The 24,979-nt window shown below is 37.6% G+C and overlaps 1 protein-coding gene across 1 annotated transcript; it reads left to right on the forward strand.

Moving 5' to 3' along the window:
* On the forward strand, positions 1-24,371 carry LOC110370536 (follistatin-A-like). Its single transcript, XM_021326378.3, is given in 7 exon segments — positions 1-335; positions 337-401; positions 12,330-12,521; positions 14,761-14,970; positions 21,466-21,681; positions 22,060-22,281; positions 22,636-24,371. Coding segments are annotated over 7 exon segments (1,251 nt in total). The 5' UTR covers positions 1-63; the 3' UTR covers positions 22,710-24,371.
* Positions 24,372-24,979: the final 608 nt, after the last annotated feature.

Below are 24,979 nucleotides of genomic sequence, written 5' to 3' on the forward strand. Positions count from 1 at the left end.
GTGGCAGATGAGTATGTATGGAGACAGTGTGCCGGTGATGTGGAGCTGGGCGAGGGTGTGGTGATGTGCGGGCGCGTGGTGCTGGTCGGCAGGCGGAAGGCCGGCGGCGCGTGGCGCGGGTCGTCGACACGGCTGCACTTGCACCGGGCGCGCTCGCTCAGTCCGCGCCGGCTCCTCGCAGGGGAACAGCGTCGCATGCGTGCTCGGCTGCAGCGCGCACTTGTTGCAGGAGGCGGAGTCGCGGCACACGTGCGCGGCGGCGCGACGCTCGGCGCCAGTGCCGCGGCGGCCGGCGTGGAGCGCACAGCGCCGCACGCGCCGGCATGCCACGCTAGAGAGCATGCGGCTGCCCCTGCTGCCGCTGCTCGTGCTGCCGCTCGTGCTTGCGCGCCCGGCAGCAGGTGAGCCCATTTATACTTAACCCAACTCCAACCACCGCTCCGACTGTGTCCAGTGAAGTTCCCCAAAGTTTACTCAAGTTTCGCTCCGGGAAATCGCATTTCGTGAACTTTACAGCGTCTGCATTCAGTACTGCACACTACAGCAGTGAAAAGTTGTCCACTCGAAAAAGTTTTCAAGTTAAGCTCGGCTACGGAAAATTGAAAAATTTTGGGAAAATTTACATTTAGTATGTAAGACGTACCTAGTTTTAAAACACTTATTGCACGCGCTTACGGTAAAGACTTCAGGAAAAGTTTGTGTTAGTTTCATGAATCGTTATTCCGTAATTATAATTCAATTTTAAAACACCGATACTTTAAGTTACTCAAGTTTCTTAAACACAGACCGCCTTATCAGTGAAAAGTTTCTTACAAAAAGTTTACCTAACTTTCGTCGGGAAATTGCATCCTCGTGAACTTTCAGCGCTCGTCGTATTTATAAGGTTACTTGGCAAAGTTTTCAGTTTCACACTTTCTATAATGGGTACGTAAATTGTTTTGCTTTTATTTTTGTCTTTAAATAATTGTTTTGGCACAGTTGCACGTGATAATTAGTTTTACCTGATCAATTGGCTTGTATATTTTGGAAAGGTTGAAGTGGTGATAAATGTCTTGTGATGAATTAGTGTGTTAGTATAGTGTTTGGTGTTGCGGTATGGATAGTGGGGTATTAATCAGCACATGTGATAAGTCGGGCCGAGGGACCGGTGCGACGGCTTCCGAGCGGAGTTACGCGCCGCGCGAACCGTTTTAAACGCAACAACTTATATTAATTAACACGTTTTAATGTTACGTTGTTTATCACAATCACGTGAATTTTAGCCCGGTTACTAACTCAAATATAAAGGCTTAAAGATGTTTTAGTTCCAATAAGATTTATACATGTGTATATTTTTGAGGAAGTAAAAAGTTCATTTACCATTTTTCAAATTTCGTTTTGATATACAAAACTATAATATATGTTTTTTTTTTTTTCTAGTTTCGTTATAAACTTTCTTATTTACGGTACTATTTAAATTTTTTTAATATTTACAATACATATTTACAATAAAAATCAAAAACTATCCTAGTAAAACAAACAACTAAAAAGCGTCAAAAAATTCGTCCCCATCGCTGTCAACTGGGAGCGTGCCCAATATATGTGGTCATTTAAAATTATTAAAATTATCGATAGGTATAATCCAATTGTTTTTGCAACGTACCTGTTCCAAAGAAAATGTTCATAACAGAAATTCCACTTAATCAGTCAATTGTGAATATTTGAAAATCACAAAAACGGCAACTTAATTTTCTTTAAACGTTTGATGATTTTCTTTCACGTAATCATCATTCCATCAATTTTACGTTTAAAACATTTATTCCTAATGAATTATTGTAGATGAATGAAACAGACTCAAATGCAAATTAACTTTTAAAATCAATTGTATTCTAACGTAATTACGTCAACTGCATACAGGAAGACTTTACATCTCATTACTTCTGCCACAGATGTTAACTTGCCATTTAATTATACATTTTATTTTATAGGAAAATCATCGTTTATCTCATGCTTTCACAGTTTTCTATCAACGTAGGTACTTGGGACTTTCCAACATAAATTTTCTTTAGTCGGTTGTAAAACCGTATTTAAGTTTATTTTAATTCATGTTTTTGTCTCGATAAAATAATGCCAGTTACAGGTACAGTTTATTTTAGAAGGGATTAATCGACTATTTCAATGTAAATTTAATTATTATGTGGTTTTCTAATATTAGCAGGGAAATTGAAAAAAGCTTCAAACAGACAAAGTTTGCAAGTCTTCCCAAATTAAGTCTCTGAAACGTGTGTAAATTCTTCTAGCAATTTACGAATTGTGTATTAATTCTTATTTCGAGAAGACTTTTTATTAAATATTCGTATTATATCGAAATTTCATAGATTTTTCATCATTTTCAAAAATCCTACTTGTCTACTTAATCAGGTTGACTTTTACCTACCGTCGTACAGAACAAAATCAGATGCACCACTTATTTGGTTAAAGTGTCCCTATAAATAAAATACCTCTTTTGTTTTATCTTCTAATAGTTATAAAAGCTAATAACCATCAGAGTATGGTTTTCCTCTTTTGGAAATAACATTCAGCTTCGAAACCCATCGGACTTTTTAGTTCGATATGGAAACCCATTAAAAAAATTATAATAGAGTAGCTGTCCATTGAGTGTGTATGACACCATGTGTATTACAATTCACCGGGCACAAGTCCAACCCTGAGTTATAATTGAAAATTTTCTCTATAAAAAATCTTCAAAAATGTGACAAAAACTTGTAGCTATTTGGCCGATGGAGCACATAGTTGCATCGGCGCGGAACCCGCAGGAAACAACACACTTGTTACTCTGACAGTGACGAGAACTATTCACATGTGTCATTTACACCACGAAATTCAAGGAACCACAAATAATGAGAAATTTCAACAAACGTACACCATACATTTCTCATAACACATTAAAGAAAGCAATTCTTTCTCATCGTGCTTCAAAATTCAATTTCATTTTTATGTCTTCAGAAAAAACATGTCATATATTTTTTACATAAAAGAAGATTGCATTTATTGCTGCTATTACGCCGTGCACCTCCAAACTAATTGATTATAAAACTGCTGCATTTTGTACCTGTGCGGGTACTAAATAAAGACTTTATATTTGCCTGTCGATGCAACATCATTTGCGAGCCAAAAATAAACTTTCAAGCACCGCATCCAAGTCCCAAAAACTCGGTCGTATATTTTAATAGGCTATAAAATGTGAGGCAGACCTCAGTAAAGCTTGACATTCGCGATATGTCGATGTTAACTAAATAACTAACCTGCAGAGGGTTTCTCTAATTTTGACAATTAGTTTAGCGTTTTCCTTCCCATGAAGACTAACGCCACGCGATAGTCTTCATGATAGAAAATAACTTTAAAACTATGTGAAAGTCTTTTTTCAGTTATCGGAGATTAACGTTTAAGGAGGTACTCAGTAGCTCCAAGTTTGGCTCCTGAACGAATGCTTTTAATTTTTTCACATTTCCTCCTTGTGTGTTGACGTGTTTGTGATTTCACGTATGATGACCACCGTCTCTTCTTACGATTTGTGACGTCATTTGGCGCCTTACGTTATTTCATAGCTCAAAAACGGACGATCAGTTCAAATGAAACAATCGCGAGCGCTTACGCAATTACCCTTCTGAATGAAACTATTTTTGTACCAATTTTTGAGTCGCGTCGACTTTGAATAATTTGCCCATAAAACCGACTAGTTAAGGCGCGTACACGCAGCACCAACGTTTAAGTGAAATTAGCGGCAGTTAGCGCCTACTTGTATGTATTTAATATCCACTTAACTGAATAACATAATATTTCTCTGTCTGGGAAACATCCGCCGGCCGGCTAGACCGCCGCGCGGCTGCCTAGCCGCCGATATCATATGCATGTATGTTAATTACTTGTTTTTACTTCATTAACTTCGACGCGACGTCTGGTTGATTTCATGACCCTCGTGAATTCAAATAACGAGTCAACGCTGATGACTTTATTAAGGATCTTGTGAAAGGATAACTGATAAGGCGAGAACGTATTCACTTTAAAGTACTGAACTTATTGGAGCTGGCCTGTAGTTATTTAGGTTTTATCGATATGACTTTTTTACCCAAATGCGATCAATCTGATACAATTTAAGTAACTAAAGAAAATATAGTCATTTATACATTAACATGGGCCTACTGGTAAACAAAAGTCTGCGCGTCACGTAACGTAATTTCGTACTTGCCAATATCAAGTGATGCGTATTGTTTCCCAAAACATACAAATTAGTCATCCCGGGTTTGGTGATGTTTTGGCCGGGTGGCATATTTGCATGTGTAAATAAATAAGTCCGGTCGTCTGGGCGATCTGCCGGCGCCGTCGATGATTCCAGAGGAATCACTACTGAACACCTGCGGGCTGGTGACGCAGGGTTTATCGATATCGATAGTATAAAAATATTGGAAAATTGAATGATATTGTCTGATGTAAAAATTTGGCCATATAAAATTATAGCGTTATGACTTTTTGCTAGATAAGTCTTATGCTTGAATTAGGTATACGTTATTGTAATAATCTAGGTGCATTTTGATTTATGCTATTTGGCAGTATAAATACAATTAGGGTTGCACACGACGAATACCGATAAATTAAACAGCGAATTAAATTTATTGCTGTTGTCGCCGCCACGTTGAGGAAGACATATTGCGAACACGACTCACGCCGACACTTTTGGGAAATATGACGATTGATGAATTTATCGACGGACAGGGCGTGCGTCGGTCCCCGTATGTCGTTTATTGTTCTCCAATATGCACATTACGTCGCCACTAACGGGTTTATTGCTTTGGAATGAACGCGGCCGTCTGCATGCCAAGCGGCGATTCCTGGTGATCGCCCCTTTGAATTATGCGCACGGGCACGCTTACGCGTCTGCATTCAATCGCCTCACGAGATTTATGTGTGTCCCGCCTGTTGGCCACATACAAATATTTCCATGAATTTCGACGTGAGAAGCCCCGGTGTGCCCGGCCGCCTCCGAGCACGCTTTACATTACCATCACTTCACTACTCCATCTGTTTTGTGTTATCGCGCGTCTAACTCCTCAACGTGTAATGTGCGCAGATTGTTGACTTCAAAGCAGTTATTAATCATACGTCTCGAACCTGTTTGTTATCTACGTTGATGTAATCGATTACAACGGTATATTTTAGTTGTATCGATTCGAATTCATTAAGTAAATATGTCTTGAAGAAACAAGACCAATCGATTATGCTGTGACTGGTTTATTATCACTAGTTATTTAAATAAATCTTTTTGAAAGTTGTTGAGTCTTATCAATTTGTGAAGCGGAGCTGTTGAAATTGGTGCTGTAATTTATCGATATCGCGTTATGGTACGGGTGTCGCATCACTAGGGTGAATGCGAGCGCGGTGCAGTCGGCGGTGCATCGCGCACTCCCCGCTATTGTGAGTGCTCTGTGAAAACATCGTCGGCTCGCGACCGCTCGACCTGCCAAACCGGAGTATTTTGTGTCTCGCCACTTGTACTTATTGTCTGCCTGCCCTTAATTAGATGTAGTATTTACTTGTATGCACAACTTGTTTTTGAATGTCAGTCAGTTAGTGCTTTATCGTCTTGTATTGTTTAGTTTGCTCAATTTATTTCAAGAATGAAAATGATCGTATTTCGGTCGGATATTTTTTTTAATTGAATTAGAAATTGAACTACTTAATCAAGAAAAACTGTAAACAAAATTATATAAAATGAATCATGTTTAATAACTATATATCTTATTAAGTACATACTTATTTTTGAGCTGATGCGGATTTGAATTTGCTATAAAGGGGCTCGGAACCAGTGTTGACCAGTAGGCCTTTTAATATTATATTGCTTCCGGGGATTATTTTATAATATCCACCTCTTTACAGCTTCCTTCATTAAATAGAGGAACCGCTTGAAATAAACTATGAAATAGATACTTCTAAAAGATATAAAATTATAAAGAAATGAGCAATCATAGCTTAATTAGCTAGGTTCACAGCTATGCCTACGAAGGAAGGCCATACATACGAAGCAATACGAATACATACGAAGGAAGGAAGCCATGATAAAGAATTCAATAGGTACCTACTTGAAATATTTTTCCCTTTAGGTTATATTAATTGCATTACAAAAGGCCAGCCATAAACAATTTTAAATTCGCTTTGGTTTATCGTATATTTTTTATTAATTAAGTAGTTATGCTCAGTTTTCTTGCAGTTTGCATATTTATCTATAAAAAGAACAAATCTGACAATAAAAATTATGAATTCCACTTATCACTATTTCAAGTCTTATTAAATACAAATATTAGAATAATATTTAAATTACAACCTTGTTCATTTGTGGGCAGTGAAAAATGGTACTTATTTGCCCGTTTAATTGCTGTATATTATATTAAATGTTTAAGTGCTGTATATCACTCACGAAAAATAAATTTATTACAAATATTATGACTTAGCTCCCAAGAAATATTCTAATTTAATAACTATGTAAACTGCGATAGTTTAATGTTTAAATATTAATAAATCTGAATATTTAAGCAGAGTTGTCTCGGCTGCTCAACTAACTTAACGGGGACATGAATTATATCGTTTACCCTAACAATTATTCTGGTTTAACGCCCCAAAATTAAAATATTTAATCAAACGGCTAGACGGCGACTTATCATATTATGCAAAATGTGCTTTCAGCCCAGACACCTGGTTAAATTTGTCCTTCATCGTCCCAGAAACAAAAACTAGGTCGCCGGGAGGCGGCCAGACAATCACAATTTTAAATAAGGTACCCTTTACAGGCTAGACGGACTTTACAATAAGTATATAGATGCATTTCATTACCTACCCCTAGGTGTACCTACGGCCTGCCGGGGCTGCGGGTTGTTCGAAAGAGATACAGCGGCCCTGGTTCATAAAAGGCCAATGACGGAACACGACGGTTTTTAGTCAGTAAGAGTCTGACACTCCCTCACCGCTGCTAACCCACAGCGGGAGTTGACGATTTTTGACGTCGTTAAAAAAAAGGTGTACATACGGAGGTTTTATTAGACAGTCTGAGACGCGACAGCCTTATCACGGCACTCTCAAGTAGGGCGGTAAAGCTTTACGACTCATTAATAGTGATCATCTTGCTACAGTTTGTCATTTTATAGCGTCACTTCCATTAGCAACGCAATTTGTATTAAACCTGGGAAATGTGCTGAATATGTTGATAACGGTGTGAAAGACTTTGTAGTAAACTTTAAACTAAACATGTCTTTTTCAAATACTCTACATGAAATAGATTTTTTTCATTAATAATAAGAGATATATGCAGCGCCAACTGATACACAGTTGATTTTCCTCAATAAATCCAGCGTATCTATAAATAAATATCTTTCGACATTACAAAATCTTCCAAAACTATCACCAAAACTATCTAACAAACTATATATATCTAACAAACAGGATGCACGGCCTTTCGAAAACGTTCAAAAATAAAATTAATCAACACATACCTGTGACATTTTGTTTATATCCGAGTTTTCCGACGAGCTGCCAAAACTAATAGCTGGGCTTCGTAAATCACTCTTAAATATTATTATTTTGGACGTAATCAAGCCAACGGATGTTGTTCAATGATTTGTTGATAGTAAGAATAAAACGGCCATTGAATATAATTAGACTAACCGATTTAGACGCCACTATTCTTGGGCCATTCATTATGCCCACTAAAATAGGGTTGCACATATTGACTTTACAATGTTCAATAAAAAATTGCAAATTGATTCAAAATTCGAATATTATAAAAGTTTATTGACATTGGGAAAACGCGCGCGTATCTATTGTTTCTTTTTTTTTTGGTTATTCGAATTTCGAAGTTTAAATTCAGCCAATATCATCCAATGTCTGTGAAGTCTATCGAAAGAGGTTTCTTATATTTTTTTAATTGAAGTTTGAGGTTCCCAGCCAGCCCTGTTCCCGTACATCACAGTTGACATGCTGACGCGGATGACGCGCCGCTGATCTATTTCCAGCGTGCCCGCTCTTGACTCTTCACTTGTTTGTTTTTGTGACCGTTTAGAATTCCCCCGCTAATTGCTCCAACAATATTATCTGTATACACATCGGATTGTTACCGAACTATTTTCATGGAGATCGAGGTTCTTGCAGCTTTTTGCACCGTGTTCCAGTTTTTATGAGTTCAATTATTTGCGAATTTATATAAAAGTTTACTTAATTTAAAGATTACATTTTGATGTAATTTTTAACAATAACTTTTTCACATTGAGATAGTGACAAAAAAGTTAAAATAATTATTTTATCACAGTGAAGGACTGCCTATACATTTTAATTTTCACTTATGAGTGACTTCTTCAACTTTGAATTTGTTGTGTCTACGCTGTTATTTTTAAGGTCCAAGACAATGGGTCCACATTTTTAGGTCCACAGTTTCAAGGGCCCTCGTCTGCGTAGCGTCTTCAGATCTCGACCTAGTTTTCAGGAACTTGAGACGGCTGTGCAAAATGTAGAAAATATTATTTCATTATTTAATAAAGTCTTTCATAGGTTTAGTAGCCGTTAATACAATGATCTGCATGAATTTCATCAAAGAATCACGAAGATTCACAAAAAAGTTCACTCATTTAGTCTTTGATCACGACCATTGAGGTTGCATTGCAAAAAATACTTGAAACTTTTTTCAGTGACATATTTTGTAGAACCGCTTCAATTGTTTCTGAGAGTCGTCGTTCTTACTTTAAACTCTTTATTGGAATAGATAAATATCGAACACTTAACATTTCGAGCACGAGCAATTCCTTTTATTAAGGCAAATTAATATGCAATACTAGTGTCTTGGACCTGTGTGGCCTATACAATCAGTGATGTGACAAATACCCAGAATAAAGAAATAGAGAATTTGAAATAAAAAATACTGTGAATAAAAGGTTTAGGTAAGTTGTTAGAGAAAAGTGATATCTAAAAAATGCCTTTTCAGAAATTGAAGACGAAGGCTTTTGGGAATTAACCTTCTGGTTAACAATGTCCGCGCTTTTAATTATAGCTCATTTTAATGTCTTTCTGACAAATAAAATCAAAAATGGTCTTTCGTTGGCTATTACGAGAAAGAAATCAGTTACAAAAAGTATCGTAGCTATATACCCACCTAAGCTAAGTATATCTTCTGGCAGTTTTAATCGAAATGTACGTACATAATGTATGAGTGAGTTTGATATGCTGAATTAGGAGCGTGCCTCGTGTATTTAATTTATAGGATCGTAACCCCTGAACACCGTGACGATGAAAAACACACAAGCCATGCTCAGCCTACGTTTTGGTTCGCTACAGATTTTTTGCGGCAATTTCTCACACCCACACAATCAAGCCGGATCTCGGCTCAAATTGTGGCGCCAAAGTTGACGGAACCAAGCATGTGGATGGAGTATTGAACTGAACTGAAGCACTTATAAAACAAAAATCTGGTTAAAAAAATCAGCTTGCTTTTTAAGCAGGAGTTAAAAACCAAAGATAAAAGAAAATACATACTTAAAAAAGATATGTCATATTAAATAGTTTTACAGAAGTCCTCAAGAATATCGCAAAATAAATTATTTAATTAACTGCACCTTTCAAATTGTCAGACAAATAATAAGAACTAATCTATGAAGATCCATATTTCATCACGCAGCTCTATATCTGTTATCAATACATTTGCGCGGGAAGATATAAGCATTAGCAACATGCTTCTATGGGCAGCGGAGTCAACGTCCTCTCTCGCCACACTAAAATCATATTCGAATATATTTACATTTCTCCAAAGGTGCTTTACTGCCAATACTTCGAACACTGAGAACCGGTCAAGCGCTCCAGACATTAGCGTGCACCATATATCAATTTATACTTTCGTGGCTTCATTAATAACGCACCGTCACGTCTGTGTAACGACTTACTATTGCCCGCGGTTTTACTCGTGTCCCGAAGGACAAATAACCGAACTTGCATGAAAATACAGCCTATGTTACTGAAAAATATTACAGCTTTCCAATAGTAAAAGAATTTTTAAGTGCTTATTGAGCTTTTTCGCTATAAATATGCAAAAATAAATTCAGTATTTTCTTCTAACAAAATGTATACAAAAAAATATATTTCAAAATAGAAAAAAAACACGTGTTTCTGACCGCGTGAACGGTAGCTGCGCGCGCGACTACTCTCAACCAATGAGGCGGTTAGGACGACTGTTGCTTTTCCCTCTCAAACGGCCATTGTCGCTTTGATTGACCTAATAGGCTGCCTGCTAATGCTTAGGTCATGTTCAACGTTAATATTTTAGTGGGTTTTTATTTTAATAAACCGGTTCTTCATTAAATGCAGTTTATATAGTTCTAACGTTTTTTTTGAGATTATATTGCTTGTAGCAAACTTAGTCGTTAGTTTTGCATATTTTGTATATTATTATGAAACAATTATAAAAATTGCATCATCCACAAGTTCTGTAGTAACAGAAATAATTTAAACATTTCAAAATTAGATAAAAATTTTCCAAAAGTTTAAAAGTGGTCTAGATACCTATACTAAGCCAGATACTGAATCAGACGGGAAAACACGGGATAAGCGAGTAGTTCTCTCAGACGAAGCCCAGCAACAACCGGTTACCATGGAAACCGTTGCAATCCCAGACGGCCGCGTAATATATTCCTACGTGTTGAATAAAGTAACATATACCTACTTCGTTAGCTGTTTCATGATTAACAGGCTCGCGGCTAATAAAACACCTCGTCATGTGGGTAATAACACTATAATCTCTTTTGCATTGATTTATTTTGAGCAAACTAACGGGTGATTACGTAACTGTCTGAAAATTTGTTATGCGCTATGACTAAACAATATGTGGATACCTACACTACCTCGTGATATCGATGGAACTGTTAAGAAAAAGCTCATGAGAAAATACATGATACATTGTCTTGCCGCTTCGAAATTCACAAATAATTTTCCTCAAAGATAATGCCTATGAAAACTATTTTGTAAAGTTCATTAATATTCCAAAATTAAATACCAAATTATGCATATTTTATTATTTTTAATGGACTAATATCAATAGCACCAACCTCCTTGAATTTCAAAAAAATATTCATGATCACGAGACTTAATTAATTTAAATTAATTCATTATAGTATTTGTAAAATGTTGATGAATAAATTCCTGAGTGTAAGTCATTGGCACCAAATTAATTACTTACCTAGTAACTCGCGATAAATTATAATGCTTATACCTATCAACTTATAATTACAAATTTAAAAAAACTTAAGAGATTAATCACCTTGATAGCAACAGCCTATTCTCTTTCTCTTAAACTTACCTAAGTACTATTTTCTTGAAAAGTAGTTTGTATAGGTAGACAAATTGATCTTCAGCGGAATTTCTCATCATCCGTCTTAACTCTCTTCTGTCGTCTCTCAAACTTTATAAAACTTATAACCACACGATATTACCCAAACAAACACAATTAAAGTGTAAACCAGACAACGGCGAAACAATATCTAAGAGATTGCGATCAATCAAACGTGTAAAGTTTACACGTTACAATATGCTCATCGATCATCAAACAGGCCGGAACTTTTACAAAGTCGAACCTTAGATCCGTAATTTCGAGCGAATAGTCGTAAAAACTCAATCGAGTACTAGTTATAGGCATGTCGGGTTGCGGTCGTTCGGTCGCCGAGGCGAACGGCGCGGGCGCACATTGAAAAATAGTGTCTGGCGGTCGTCTAGCCCGCGCAGCCGTGGCCCGTGACTCACGCGCAGGAATCCAACCGAATACGGAGCTCCGAGCCGCCTGCGCAGCGTCCAGACACATCTGTTCAATTTATGTTTAGTCTGGACCCGGAGCAGCGTTTTATTATGCCTTCGTATTACAATTTTGTAATGTTCACCAGATGTAGTTCCGGCTGTTCATTAAAGAATCGGTCCATGTTATCTGTATGTATTTTACATGACACGCCAAATCATAAATTACATCCTCATAATAATCATAAATCCTCATAATGTTTTCCGAAAGTTTACCAAACCTTTCTTTGATTTTCTTATTAAGGACTCGGATACGTTTATGTTTGCCACCGCAAAGCAGTCTCTAATACAATACATGTAAATCAGTACATTTAAAGTAAAAAATCTTAATCGACATAGCTAATCTGTATATCATGCTTATAGGTGTAGTGTGCTTATAGGTCTGTTTGAGGAACTTCCTGAAGACACGAGAAAGCTCCCAAAAAATAAGGTGACCCAGAAATCGATCAGCAGAATAACCAGTTCTTCTTTATTGTTAGCCGGGATCTGCTGGACGGGGATGGACCGCGGCGGGCGCTGCAGCTCGGTGGCGGCCCTGCGCGTGGGCCGCGCCGAGTGCTGCGCCGGCGCCTCGCGCGCCCCCGCCGCCTGGAGCCCCCGCGACCTCGACAGCGGCGAGATATTCTTCTACAAGGCGCTCTCTGGAGGAGTGCCCTGTGTTGCTTGTGCTGGTAAGTTCATTTTAAGCTATCCAATATTATTTTATAGTGTGTTTACTATGTCTAATTCAACCCCTTCTCTCTCGGACCATTTTCCCAACTATGTTGGAGTCGGCTTCCAGTCTAACTGGATGCAGCTGGGTACCAGAGTTTTACCAAGAGCGACTGCCCTCTAACTCTCTCTTACCTACTTACCAAACGAATGTCTAATTTATCGAAATTATGGCTATGATTTTGAAAGTAAAAAATGTAAGTAAATACATAGGTAGTACCCACGTATTCGTTTTCTATCTGAATAAATAATTAAAGGAAATTCCATCGAGAGTCTACATCATTCTCTGTATCATTTATGTAGTTTATGGTCCAAAGGAAGCCAGGTGGAGTGTGCAACAGACAATGAGCTAGTTAGCGGCCTCCACAATACACATTTAAATATTATTGAACGTTTTTCTCCGGTATATTTACGACAGTTCGCCGAAGCTGCTTCCTTAGTTAATTAAAGACATGGCCACATCCTTCCGGGCGCGCTGCTTCTAGAAAAACACAGCACAATTAGAATTCAAAGAAGGTATTGTTTTTGTAGTAATTTGAGCCCAGAATGACGTCAGGTAATAAGTCTAGTCGCGGTGTAATTATGATATTAATTATGAGACGACTGTTGTTAGTAAATACTTACAAAGTATTGTGTTCAAGTCTCATTTTGTTTTGCAGTAGAATGAATCCGTATTATAAGGATTTATTTTATCTCTATGGTCTAGAATAGAGTAAGTCCATTTTTTTATTTCATCTGTCAATTAATTATCTACATTCTGGCACAAAATAAATTTTATTTTGTGATTAAGGTGATAATTTTTAATTATTTTAAATACTATGAGGTAAACAAACGAATCTTTATTTAATATTTATATTCATATTTTGCTTAAGTGTTTCAAATTGCAAATAATTTGCTACGGTGGCTGACTTTACTACCAAATTATCACAAAATTAACATAGTCAAGATCTTGTCGTTTTGTTTTACTAAACATTTTTACGCATACACTAACTCATACCTACTCCTTAGATTTATTTTAATTGCTCTCTCAGTTGGTTGGTTATTTGCGTAGATATTCGCTTTTATAAAAGAATGGTAAGAAGCTATTCCAGGGTGAACGTTCAATCCGATAAGCCTGTGTTATGCGAATATCGAATAAATAAAATACTTAAACCTTCTCTTTGCAGTGTCGGAAAGACTGGCATGTTTTAGCCATAGATCGTAGATACCTTTAAAACAAAACAATAGCTTGGCACTATTGGCAGTAAAACAATTGCTTCAATAGACAGACAAGAGACAGACGTGCCGAAAGCCCAATTACGCCAATCAACTAAACAAACAGATAAACTATATCCCACTAACAATATTGTTCAGCAAATAATAAAATTGGGACGTCGAGTGCATCGCCCGATAGATGAACACTGCGCATCGAATCAACACAGAGTTGGCAGCACGTCAAATATGTGATCATTTTAGAAATAAACAAATAATTTCGTAAATAAATGAATTGTTTTGGCAGAGAGGGAACTTATGTAAAGGCATTCATCGTCTTCTGCATAGTATGTACCAACTTTTTAACTGCAAAGTGTTGCTGGCACTGAAATGACGAAAGTACCTAATTATTCCTTGTAAACGAATTAGCACGACTGTTGAGTGCCTGTTATTAATAATTTTCGCGATAAAAATAGATAGCATCTTTCAAAAATAATAGCCGCTCAAAATAAACCACTGACATTAATTTGTTTCTTGATTTTTTTATTTAAAATAAACGAGTTTTTTTTCTCGTGTGAAACTCAAATTTTTACAAATGTTTTGCTTATGCGTGGGAGAATGACAAACACGAAACAGCAACTTTTTTAATCGTAAAATGTCAACCGTTTATTTCTCATCGGTGAGAATATAGTGAATGTGGCAATTTCTAGTTTTGTCGTTTACGAGCGATTCAAAGGCGGTGTGTTTTATCTTAGTTTAATCAAGGAATTTCTCTACATACTTATTTGTTGGGATACCGTGTAAGCTATCAAATACTTGATTGCATCTACATGCTAGCAATTTTGTGCCTACGGTAAATTCTTACATTCGACACATGGGACTGTATTTACGTGTATGGTGGAGGCACTATATTTTTTTCTTAGGTAGATTTCAGTAAATTAAAAGTTGCACCTTCTTCGTAGGATTTAAATAGTTTCTGCTTATTTTCACCTGGTTTTCTTTGAACAGAATCATGTGCTGGAGTATCATGCGGCAACGGGCGACGCTGCGTGGTGCGTGGCGGGCGCGCTCGCTGCGTATGCGCCGCCGCGTGCCGCCGCGTCGGCGCCGTGTGCGGCAGCGACGGCCGGACGTACCCGTCGCTCTGCCGGCTGCGGCGCCGGGCCTGCCGGAGGCCCGCCAAACACCTCGTGCTTGACTATCCGGGACCTTGCCAAGGTAAGCTATATTTAAGTAGCTGGCTAGTAGAAAATAAGTTTTGAGGAATTTTGTGGAAGCTTGAACTGGTTAAAAAGTTTGTGGAAAATGAATTCATTCTGAATTAGCCGTTTTCCCGTATGTAATTTCACCCACACCTTTGTCCGTATCCGGATAAAAAAAGTCTATGTTAGTGGGGAATACTTAGTGTAGCTGTCTTTGAGGTCGCCTCTTGATTATATTAGTACTTATAGATAGTTAACGATTTTTCTCGTATAACTTCTGTGGTATATACTATACCTATACCTATACTTTAAACCATTTTAAAGTCTAAATTGTTAAATAAGTCATTCTTGTTTGCAACTATAACAAAAAATCAAAGGGATAAGATATAGAACGACATTTTAAACATGAAGATGTTTGATGATCTCGTAATTCGTGAGTCTGTCCTCAGCAGTTATGCGTGATACATTACGTCCCTATTCATTTATAATATCATAATCAGTGAATGATTTATGTGCTCTCAGTTGGCAGCAGCTCGGCCGTCCATCATCCTTGTTTAGGGCAGGTAGCCAGGCGAACTAAAATGCACTAAACATACCAAACCATTAGGTATGTTTGATTGAGATTCCGGCTGGAGCTTTCGAAAACAACCTCCTCATAAGTCTGTATTTATCTCAGCTCATAAAGAAGGCAGTTTAGTACCTACTTTAGAATAAATTAATAGAACGATAAATACATGCACATTTAAACAATCAACTCCATTACGCAAGCCGATTCATGCTAGTTGACGATAGTTTAATCAACCGTTGAATACATTATATTATTGATCATGAACACGACAATTCGCGGTATCCTCTACCACTATACTAATCAGATCTATGATTATTAATACCACGATGAATATCATTCACAAATTACTCCATGCATAGCCACGTGCATCGTCATTCAATTATTATCTATAACATCTGCACTTAAGTTGCATATTAATCGTAGATATCTAGATCTACCTATATAAATAAGCACATGATTCATTGCCGTTCAGTTGGCAACAGCTCGGCGATCCATCATTCACAATTGCGGGCACCTAGTAACTGTCTGGATAAATATAATAATACCTGTACATTGTACAGTCGACTGTTTAAAGCCCCATCAAAGTTTACTAGCAAATTATTGGCGCGCTCAAGCTTGACTGAAGCTAACGCTTGCCACGCTTATCGCCCTCAGACTGTTCAAATGCACCAAGCTCTGACGCAAATCCACGAGAATAACAATATCTAGGTCTGACAAATAATCATTTCTAATTTAAGGTGCGGGTACAACAATCTGTTATTCAGATTCTTTAGGAAGCCACTTCAGAACCTGATGGAAATGCTATGAAAATACATATGTAAATGCCATGAATACACAGCAAACATATGTAACACCGAAAAGATTAAGAGTAGACACAAATGAAAACGGAGATCAGAGCAGTTTTGGACAAGTACCAAGTCATAGGTGACGCATAGGCTTCATTCATACAAAATTATTAGTGACGTGCAAGACTTGCGTCATTCGGTATCACCACGGTCACTTTTCGCATCAAGACCGTGCCAATTAAGAACATGTTAACGTGTGTAATTTGCGATTGTTGTCGCTGTCATGTCCCAATGTGATGTTCATAGCACATGGCGTGTTGGCGAGTTGGTTATTCGCGCAAGTCACTGCGCAGGTCGCGTCTGCGCCGATTCTGGCAGCTGTGAAAGTCCTAACCAAAACCTTTATTGAAACTCTTTAAAACTTCTCCAATACCTTTGCCCATGCTATCAAATAAAATCATTTTACCTATAATTTCAAGCACATTTTATTTTTCCGCCTTGCCGCCTACACCAGGCCCGCCAGCACAGAACAATCGCCTATTGAAAGTCATGGAACTTTTTACTTAGCTCGCTAAATGGGAGTTTCGCGGATTTTCTTTTGTTCATTCGCGGTCGGGTGCATTAATCCTTACTGCCGTAAAGACCGGACACACCCCTGCTATCGCGCTAGTAAATTGCCCTGTTGTTCCTAGAAGGCTAGCTACATCTCTATTGGGATCGCGACTCAATAATGGCTCATTGCGATGCACGATACGTCTGGACGAACGCGTCTCGCCCGAGGTGCATGAATGTGAATGAGTGCTTGTTGCCAACCCATGGTTCTCGACAGACCTGAAAGATTTCGAGAAAATGTCATTTAAACGTGTGCTCCAGACTTTTATAGCTGTTGACAAAAATAACACGCAGGTGTCCCTACATAAGTAAAGTAACAATATGTCATGTAGGTCTTTACAAAAATGTGTTGTTAAGTCTTGAGATAACTCTTTCATAGGAGGACTTACTAATCGCCGTCTTGCAACAGACTTGATATGCAGCAACTTCGAGTTCCCATAGTTTCCAATACTACTACAACCTACAACAGTTTAAGTGGTCGTTTTTTGTCGGTGGTAGGCCCCGGAGGTAACTAATGGCAGTGTTATAGGTAAATAGTGGGTAAGGGACCGATGTAATTGTACCTTATTGACCTGTAATTTTTAAACACGTCGTAACTCATGTATAAATGTAGGATAAAGTAGCTTGGTAACTTCTTTACCTCACTAGGTAAGATTTAAAAAATATTCTGTATAATGATTGCGAACGGGTAAACAATTATTTTTAAATAATTACAGTACATGGTACCTAACCTATATTTTAGCATAAAAGGCATATTTTGGTTTGAAAAGGCTTTTATACCAATTTAGTAGAATTCGATACCTACCTACTAACTACATCATTACAAAAATTGTGCTTTTATGCATAAAGAACAAGTTACTTTGTACTTGTGCATTTCGCGTGCGGTGCAATATGTAATTAAATTCAGGTGACCTGAAAACAATCGGATCATAACAATTACCTTCGCGAATATTTATAGGCTGGGCCCCATCAATATTCTTGAAGGTAACCAAGCAGTATTATTTTGAAAAGGTGAACAAGATTTAGGTGCCTATGTAATTATAGGTGCGAATACTTAGGTATTTAATCAATTTGAAGGATTACAAGTCAATAAAAGATTTCGGTATGTCCACATACACAGAAAGCAATGTATTCAAAGCCGATTAGCTGGCAAAGGAATTTTGAAAGTCGGTGACACTTTAAAATTTGGCGAAAATTCCTCACTCACTACATGCAGTTGTAGGAACCTATTTTATTCCTTTTGCGTCTTCTGCCAGCAGTCTAAAACATATGGGATAGCAGGTCGAATCTAATCCTGAAAACTTACCGCATTCCGAAGACAAAAAACAACTTCATTTTTCTCTATATGTTACTACCTACGCTCAGCATATATAGGGTAAGGATGCCAATTATGAGATACCATTTCTATTTTTGACTATAAAAACAAAACTGTCACATTTGAAGCATTCTGAGATATAATTTTAGGTAGCAAATTTAATGTACTTTAAATGGGTCATAGCTATTTAGGGCTAAATACAATATTTTTCTGACTATACTGTAAAAAGAGAAAAATATCAGAAAACAAACCCAAGGCAACTGGTCTCCTATTATGAGATATTAGGGGTTTCTAATATAAGATAGTATCTTATATTAGGTTCCTTAAAATTTTAGGGGGTAAACAAACAAAATAAACAATATTAATTTAATAATCACATTTTTATTGTTACTTATTAATTAAATAATATCTATCGACAAACATCAGTCTTAATATTTTGGTACTTTAATTATGAAACTATAGACAAGTATTAGTCTTTAAAACAAACAAACAATTCAAGCTTTACTCACTAATCATAATCATTTTTAACACAAATATCAAAAAAAAAGTTATAAAAGTAATAACAAAAATCAAAATCTTCTAAAATGTTGTAAATCTTATCATGTCTTACATATCTGAGCATAAAGAACACAAAAAATTATCCGATGCTACTTCTCCACATTCCTCATGAGCCCATTTAAAACAACCTTGACACTTAGCCCATTTTTCTCCTCTTGTATCTTGTGAAAAGTTTCCGCTGCAGTAGGGACATTCAGCATCATACTCATCCCCACTGCTATCCGCGAGCTCAGGCATGTCATCATCTTCGGAACTGGAACTACCTACATTTCAGGCCCAACTTAACTATGCAACTGACTGGCACTCGCTTGCCAAATCCAGTCTGTAGTTACCCTTGCAACACGGCGGGTAGAACCGGGCGCGACCGTTACACCCGCGTTCAATCACACGTGGACACAGCGCTGAATGGACCACATTATGTATTGGTGTCCAACCGTCTTTCACACTATGCACTCTCGTACTTTCCTAGTGAGGTTTCAATAGGATTAGTGTAGTGCAGTGTTAGTGCTTGCTTGGTTCTCTTTTGTTTTGCATTAGCATAGATGTTGATGAGTAGTTTCTTAGTGTTGAAATTTGCGGAAAGTCGGGTCTATTCTGTCGAGTTTTCAGCCTGGTAGCGCTAAGGGGAAATCTTTGGCAGATTTATAAAGGGGTTTTTCCTTTGTTGGCTCTCAAACGGGCAGGTCAGTCTATGAAATAAACACTTTAAATTAATTTTATTTCTATTACTTAAAATCTCTGCTAAGTTGAACCTACAATAAAATACTACAATTTTATCTCAGAATTGAACATACGTAAGTTACAAAGTGTCGCCTCGAGACTTAAGTTAATGTTGCCAGTTTCCAGCTAGGAAGAGGTGATGTCTTTATAGCCCGATGGGTGCTGCTACATCCAGTCACACACTTCCTTACGACACCCACGGTACAAGATGTAGGATGCAGATAACCATCAAGCCATTAGATACACTGCACAGTTATTTTCTAAACCAGTCTCTATAAATAAACTTTACGACTAAAAACTGCTTAGCTACATTTATATTTAAAACGGATTTTCAAAATTGCCTGACAAGATTGCTATTTATTGAAGGGAAACTTGCGGTTATAATATTTTATGTTGCAGCTTCCTTAATACCTTATACGTTTCAAAGATATGCCAAGAGATTTTGCAGTTGCAGAAATGATTTTAACCACATCCGTGTGTCACCTTGGCGCATGAACGTCGGCTTGCCGTGGGCTGTCATAACCGCAGTCGTCTCTAGAGCGACCCAGACGTCCTCATTCCATATTATGAATAATATTTCGCGATAATATCGATGTAAGCTCGGCTCTAAACGCCGCCACACCACTTCATCTCGTTTACGAGCGAATAGGCCCACAACCGCAGCGCATATACCTGACATAAACTGCTCATTGTAACTGGCTAAATATACATTTTATGTAGTCGCTTATTACAGGACAGTTTCCTTTTTATGTCTCACGGTTTTCCACATGTCGTGTAAGATACGAGACGTGTCAAGTATCCGCTTATAAACAGGATTGGTAAATGATTGTTGGGAGATGAAGATTTTCTTTTACTGTTATATATTACCTACGTTTAGGTCTTTAACGACGCTAAAATTTACCTACACCTGAAGTTGCAAAATGCTTTAAAATATTTTCAACTATAATAAAGTTTCCATACAAAAAGGCTCTTCAGATATATTTGATAGGCTCTTGATGCCATCTATAAATAGGCATATTTTCTAAGTATTATATAAAGCAGAAGTGTACCGGGCCGTCTGATCAGAAACGATAAATTCTACGTAATCTACAGTCTAAAGTCGGACACTCGATCGTCTAGAGCAGCGCTCCATAAACCGCAATACGATACAATCCCGGGAAACAGCGGAATTAACACGCCGCAACTGCTTTGACTGATTTCTATCACGCCGTAATGTTACACAGACATTTCTATGTAACAGCCGCACCCCTAGAAAGTTGCCTAGATACAATTAACTTTATCTCGCTCGAATTTATGGCTTTTAAGTATAGTGCTCTGGCAGACTTTTATGTTTAACTACGCTACTCCTGTTTAGAGATTATTATGATAACTGTACAATCAAGTGTACAGTTGCACACTCAGGCGCAATCTTTTATGAGAAATAATTATCTATGAAGTTAAAGCGGGCTTTAAGGAAAATTCTGCGCTTTATTTACAGTCGCTAAATGCAGAGTGAATTAAAAATAAACTTCTACGTTTCCAAGACACATTTTCCAAGATGCCTACAACTGTAGGACTTGCATACGGAGCTGATTCCGATAATTATTTTATCGTCGTATCGTTGATGTTATCAAAATAACCCAGAAAATTAAAAAAAGCGAGAAAACTTAGCGACCATTTTTAATTTTACACAACCGTCAATCGTTTGATTTGCCATTGTGCATGTCCAACCTATTCCGAATGGCTCTGGCATTGAGTCGTTGAATGCACTAAAGAAGAATAGAACAGAATATTTAATTCAAATTATTTTTTGTACCTATGTATATAGATTGTATTTTTTGTTATTTTATATAATTTGCGTAAAAACGAACGAGGCTGGCATAACGTAGCAGCGTTAAAGCCTCATAAACATAAAAAAAAATGGAAAACTTTCTAGAGTCAGTTAATCATGTTGACTATTTCCATGTATCGCAGAGGGCAGTTGCGAGGGCGTCCGCTGCGGCGGCGACAAGCGCTGCGTGCTGGACGCGGAGCTAGGCGCGCACTGCGTCCGCTGCGGCGCGTGCGGCGTGGCCGGTTCGCCCGTCTGCGCAGTCGACGGACGCACCTATGCGGGCGCCTGCGCGTTGCGGCGAGCGGCCTGTGAGCGGGGCAGAGCCCTACCGCTGGCCTATAGAGGCCCTTGTATAGGTGAGTGATGTGTTTACCTAAAAATGTCTTTTAATATATGAAAAGATCAATATGAGGTTTGCTGTCCTATTTATTTGGAGTGGAGTTTTTGCTGACTAACCAAATGCCAAAGTTAGAACTACATAAATGTCAGAATTCCAATTGTCTCTTGTCTCTGATGAATATCCTACAAATCTGGCTTTCCTGAAGTCCAACTTAGGTACCAGTGGTTCAAGCACCAACTATTGATATTGTAGTTAAATAGCTCGTCTGCCTGCCTAGTCTGGTCTGGATCTAGTTTCAATTGCTTAGGTACTTCCAATTGAAGACATTTTTAGCACGCTCCTCAATTAGGTGATAGCCATCACATAGATTTTATGCATCTATCATGATTCGCAGCGAACGCGACATGCGCGACGATATCGTGCGGGTCGTCGCAGCGCTGCGTGTCGGGCGGCGCGTCGGGCGCGCGCTGCGTGTCGTGCGGCGGCTGCGGCGCGGCGGCGCGGCGGCAGCTGTGCGGCTCCGACCGCCGCACCTACCCGTCCTGGTGCCGTCTGCAGCGAGCCGCCTGCCACGCGGGTCGTGTTGTCGATCCGCTGCATACTGGACCCTGCAAAGGTAGCTAACACTCTAAGAACACTAAGATGCTCAATGATGAACATGCCTCTATATTTCTAGTCGTTGCACATTTCGACTTCCAACGAGACTAACGCGAGCTATTTCCCTCAAAGATAGAATAGAAGTTTCTTTGGAGTTTTCCACGAATTTTGACCAAAAAAGAATTAAGTAGGTCTATTAAGTCTCTCAAAGGGACGGTGTGAGAATAATTCTCAAGCGTATCGACTCTGACTTATTATAAGATTCGATACGCTTGAACGTTTTCCACATTGGAATTACATATAGCTGCACTTCGGACTAACTACGAGTAAGTACCTGTATCATTAATTCTAATAATTTATCTTTTGTCCACAGGCAACAAAAACATAACGGACAATAGTGTGATTGAGAGAAGTGTGAGCGAAGTGGACACCACGCGCGTCCTATAGTCATAGACTAGTATCGTGGATGGTCCACCGGCTTCGTAGTGGTTCGAGCTGACGTCTGCCCACTGTGCAACCAGTCGGTACATCTACAAGTTAAGCGTTTCCTTCTCAGCGAGGACAAAGGGTCATCGTTCAATACTCATTGCTAACAAGTGCAGCGGATTTTAGGTCAAAATTGCAAATAATTGATAAATAATATCTAGTTGCTAGTACATCTACCCAAATTTAGTAGATTTTTATGTAAACCAGGTTTAATTCTATCAGCTTATACCCCCCTCCAACTTGCAGTAACCGCTTGCATGACTCAAAATCATGTCAGATCTACTCAAATTCAAAAATTCTTAGCTAGTTTAGACTTAGAGAAATCTGTCAAGCCTGATGCACCCTTTCAAACTTTGTAGATAAATAATTCTATATACCTAGATTTAAATAATTAACACTTACATTATTAAATTTGAGCACCAAATCGTACTTAATATTTAGTCAAAATGTTAAACATAGGGACTGTAGTTAGCACAATATTTGGAACTTAGGTACTTTCTATATAAATAAATTCTAATTTCCGTATTGTTGAACGTCGCTACTATGAACGAAGCTCGTATTAGGATGAAATGTTACTTTCATCGGACTGACATATTGTTCTTAAAATTTAATTAACTCTTAGTACTTTAAGACTTAAATAATTTTACTTCACGAGATGTGGTTAACGCTTAATGCAATATTTATTATTAAGTTACGAGTATGAAGTTTAGTGCAATAATTTTATTGAAAATTGTATGAAATTTATGTTATATGTTTTGTTTTGTTTGTCTTTACACATGGCTCGTGATACGTAGCACAAGAAACGTCAAAACGTCATTCGGACATGTTTACAGTGTTATACAATACGTTTTCAGTATTATGTGTATGTAAGATTTTTAGACTATCGTTATTTTCGAAACATTTTACATTGAAAATTAAGTGATTTTTATAGACTGTAGGTAAAAAGTAATTTATTGTTACTTTTAAATTATTTCCAAAAATGTTTCCAAGACTATTTGTATGTGAGTTTTATCTTCGTGAATTTCTCAAATGAATCAAAGCAATGTGTGATGTCAAAGTAGTAGAAACAACTGTCTCGGCGTCCTTCCTAGCTTTAAATAGTTACAAGTTTTTCTACTATTCATTATATTATGTAATGGTATTAATTCAGGACAGCGGATGACGAAGCTTTAATGCATACTTAATACTTTAACTGTATCCATGGACTTGTACTGTTAACGCTACTTATGTTTAGTCTGGCCATTGGATACGTCGCGTACGTTCGATGCATATACAATGCCGTACAGTTCACGCCTGTTTCTGAAATGCGAAGAGTGAAAGCGCAGCTCAATAGTTGTTGAAGTCATTGTATAGTCATAAAAGCTTAATAATTAATTATATTATGTTATTTTTTATTCGAACGAAAAATAATTATTGTTTATATTTGTACTTATTTTTAATATTGTGAACAAAACAATACATAATACAGTAGCTCGGCTCTTGTCAATTATTTCCTAGTGCTAATCACGTTGTTAACTGTGTCTGACTATAATAATACTAAATTGTTGTAGTTGAATTCATTGCAAACATTAGATGATTTGTATAATATATTGTCCTTGTTTCTTCATAAATATTTTACACTGGTATCTGTTTTATCATTTTCAACCTTATAAAAATCCCTTTTTTCTAAAATTACAATAGTGACTTTCGAACCGCAAAACAAAAAATACAATCAAGTATGTTCCATATATTCAAGACTAGGCACTGTGTGACATATATAAATAACAATTATTCAATAATTTCGTCTGTTTTCCAAATAAAACCAATACTTGACACGAGACACCTTTATTATTTCAAAAGGGGTGTTCACAACGGTGCTTTCACATCACACCATCAAATTATAAGGAATGTAGCCTACCATTGACAATACATTTTATTATTGAAGTACAAAACTTATGGACTGTTACTGATTTAACTTAAGTATATTATACTTATCTTACAATGGAACATTTTCTTACTATAACGATGTAATGAAGCTAGGGTATGTTGTACCATGTAACTGTACTGATGACCAAACCATAACCAGCCGTCAAATTGATGTTTGAATTGGTTTGGTTATATCTATAGTGACATGGTGTAATCCACCCCTATATTGCATAAAGCTTTACCTTCTATAGAATTACAATTATTGCTGTTGGTGTTATAATTTATAATTGATATCCGTTTCACAGGCCCCGGATAACTACCGGCTT

This window comes from Helicoverpa armigera, chromosome 15, assembly GCF_030705265.1.
Source record: "Helicoverpa armigera isolate CAAS_96S chromosome 15, ASM3070526v1, whole genome shotgun sequence".
NCBI lineage: Eukaryota > Metazoa > Arthropoda > Insecta > Lepidoptera > Noctuidae > Helicoverpa > Helicoverpa armigera.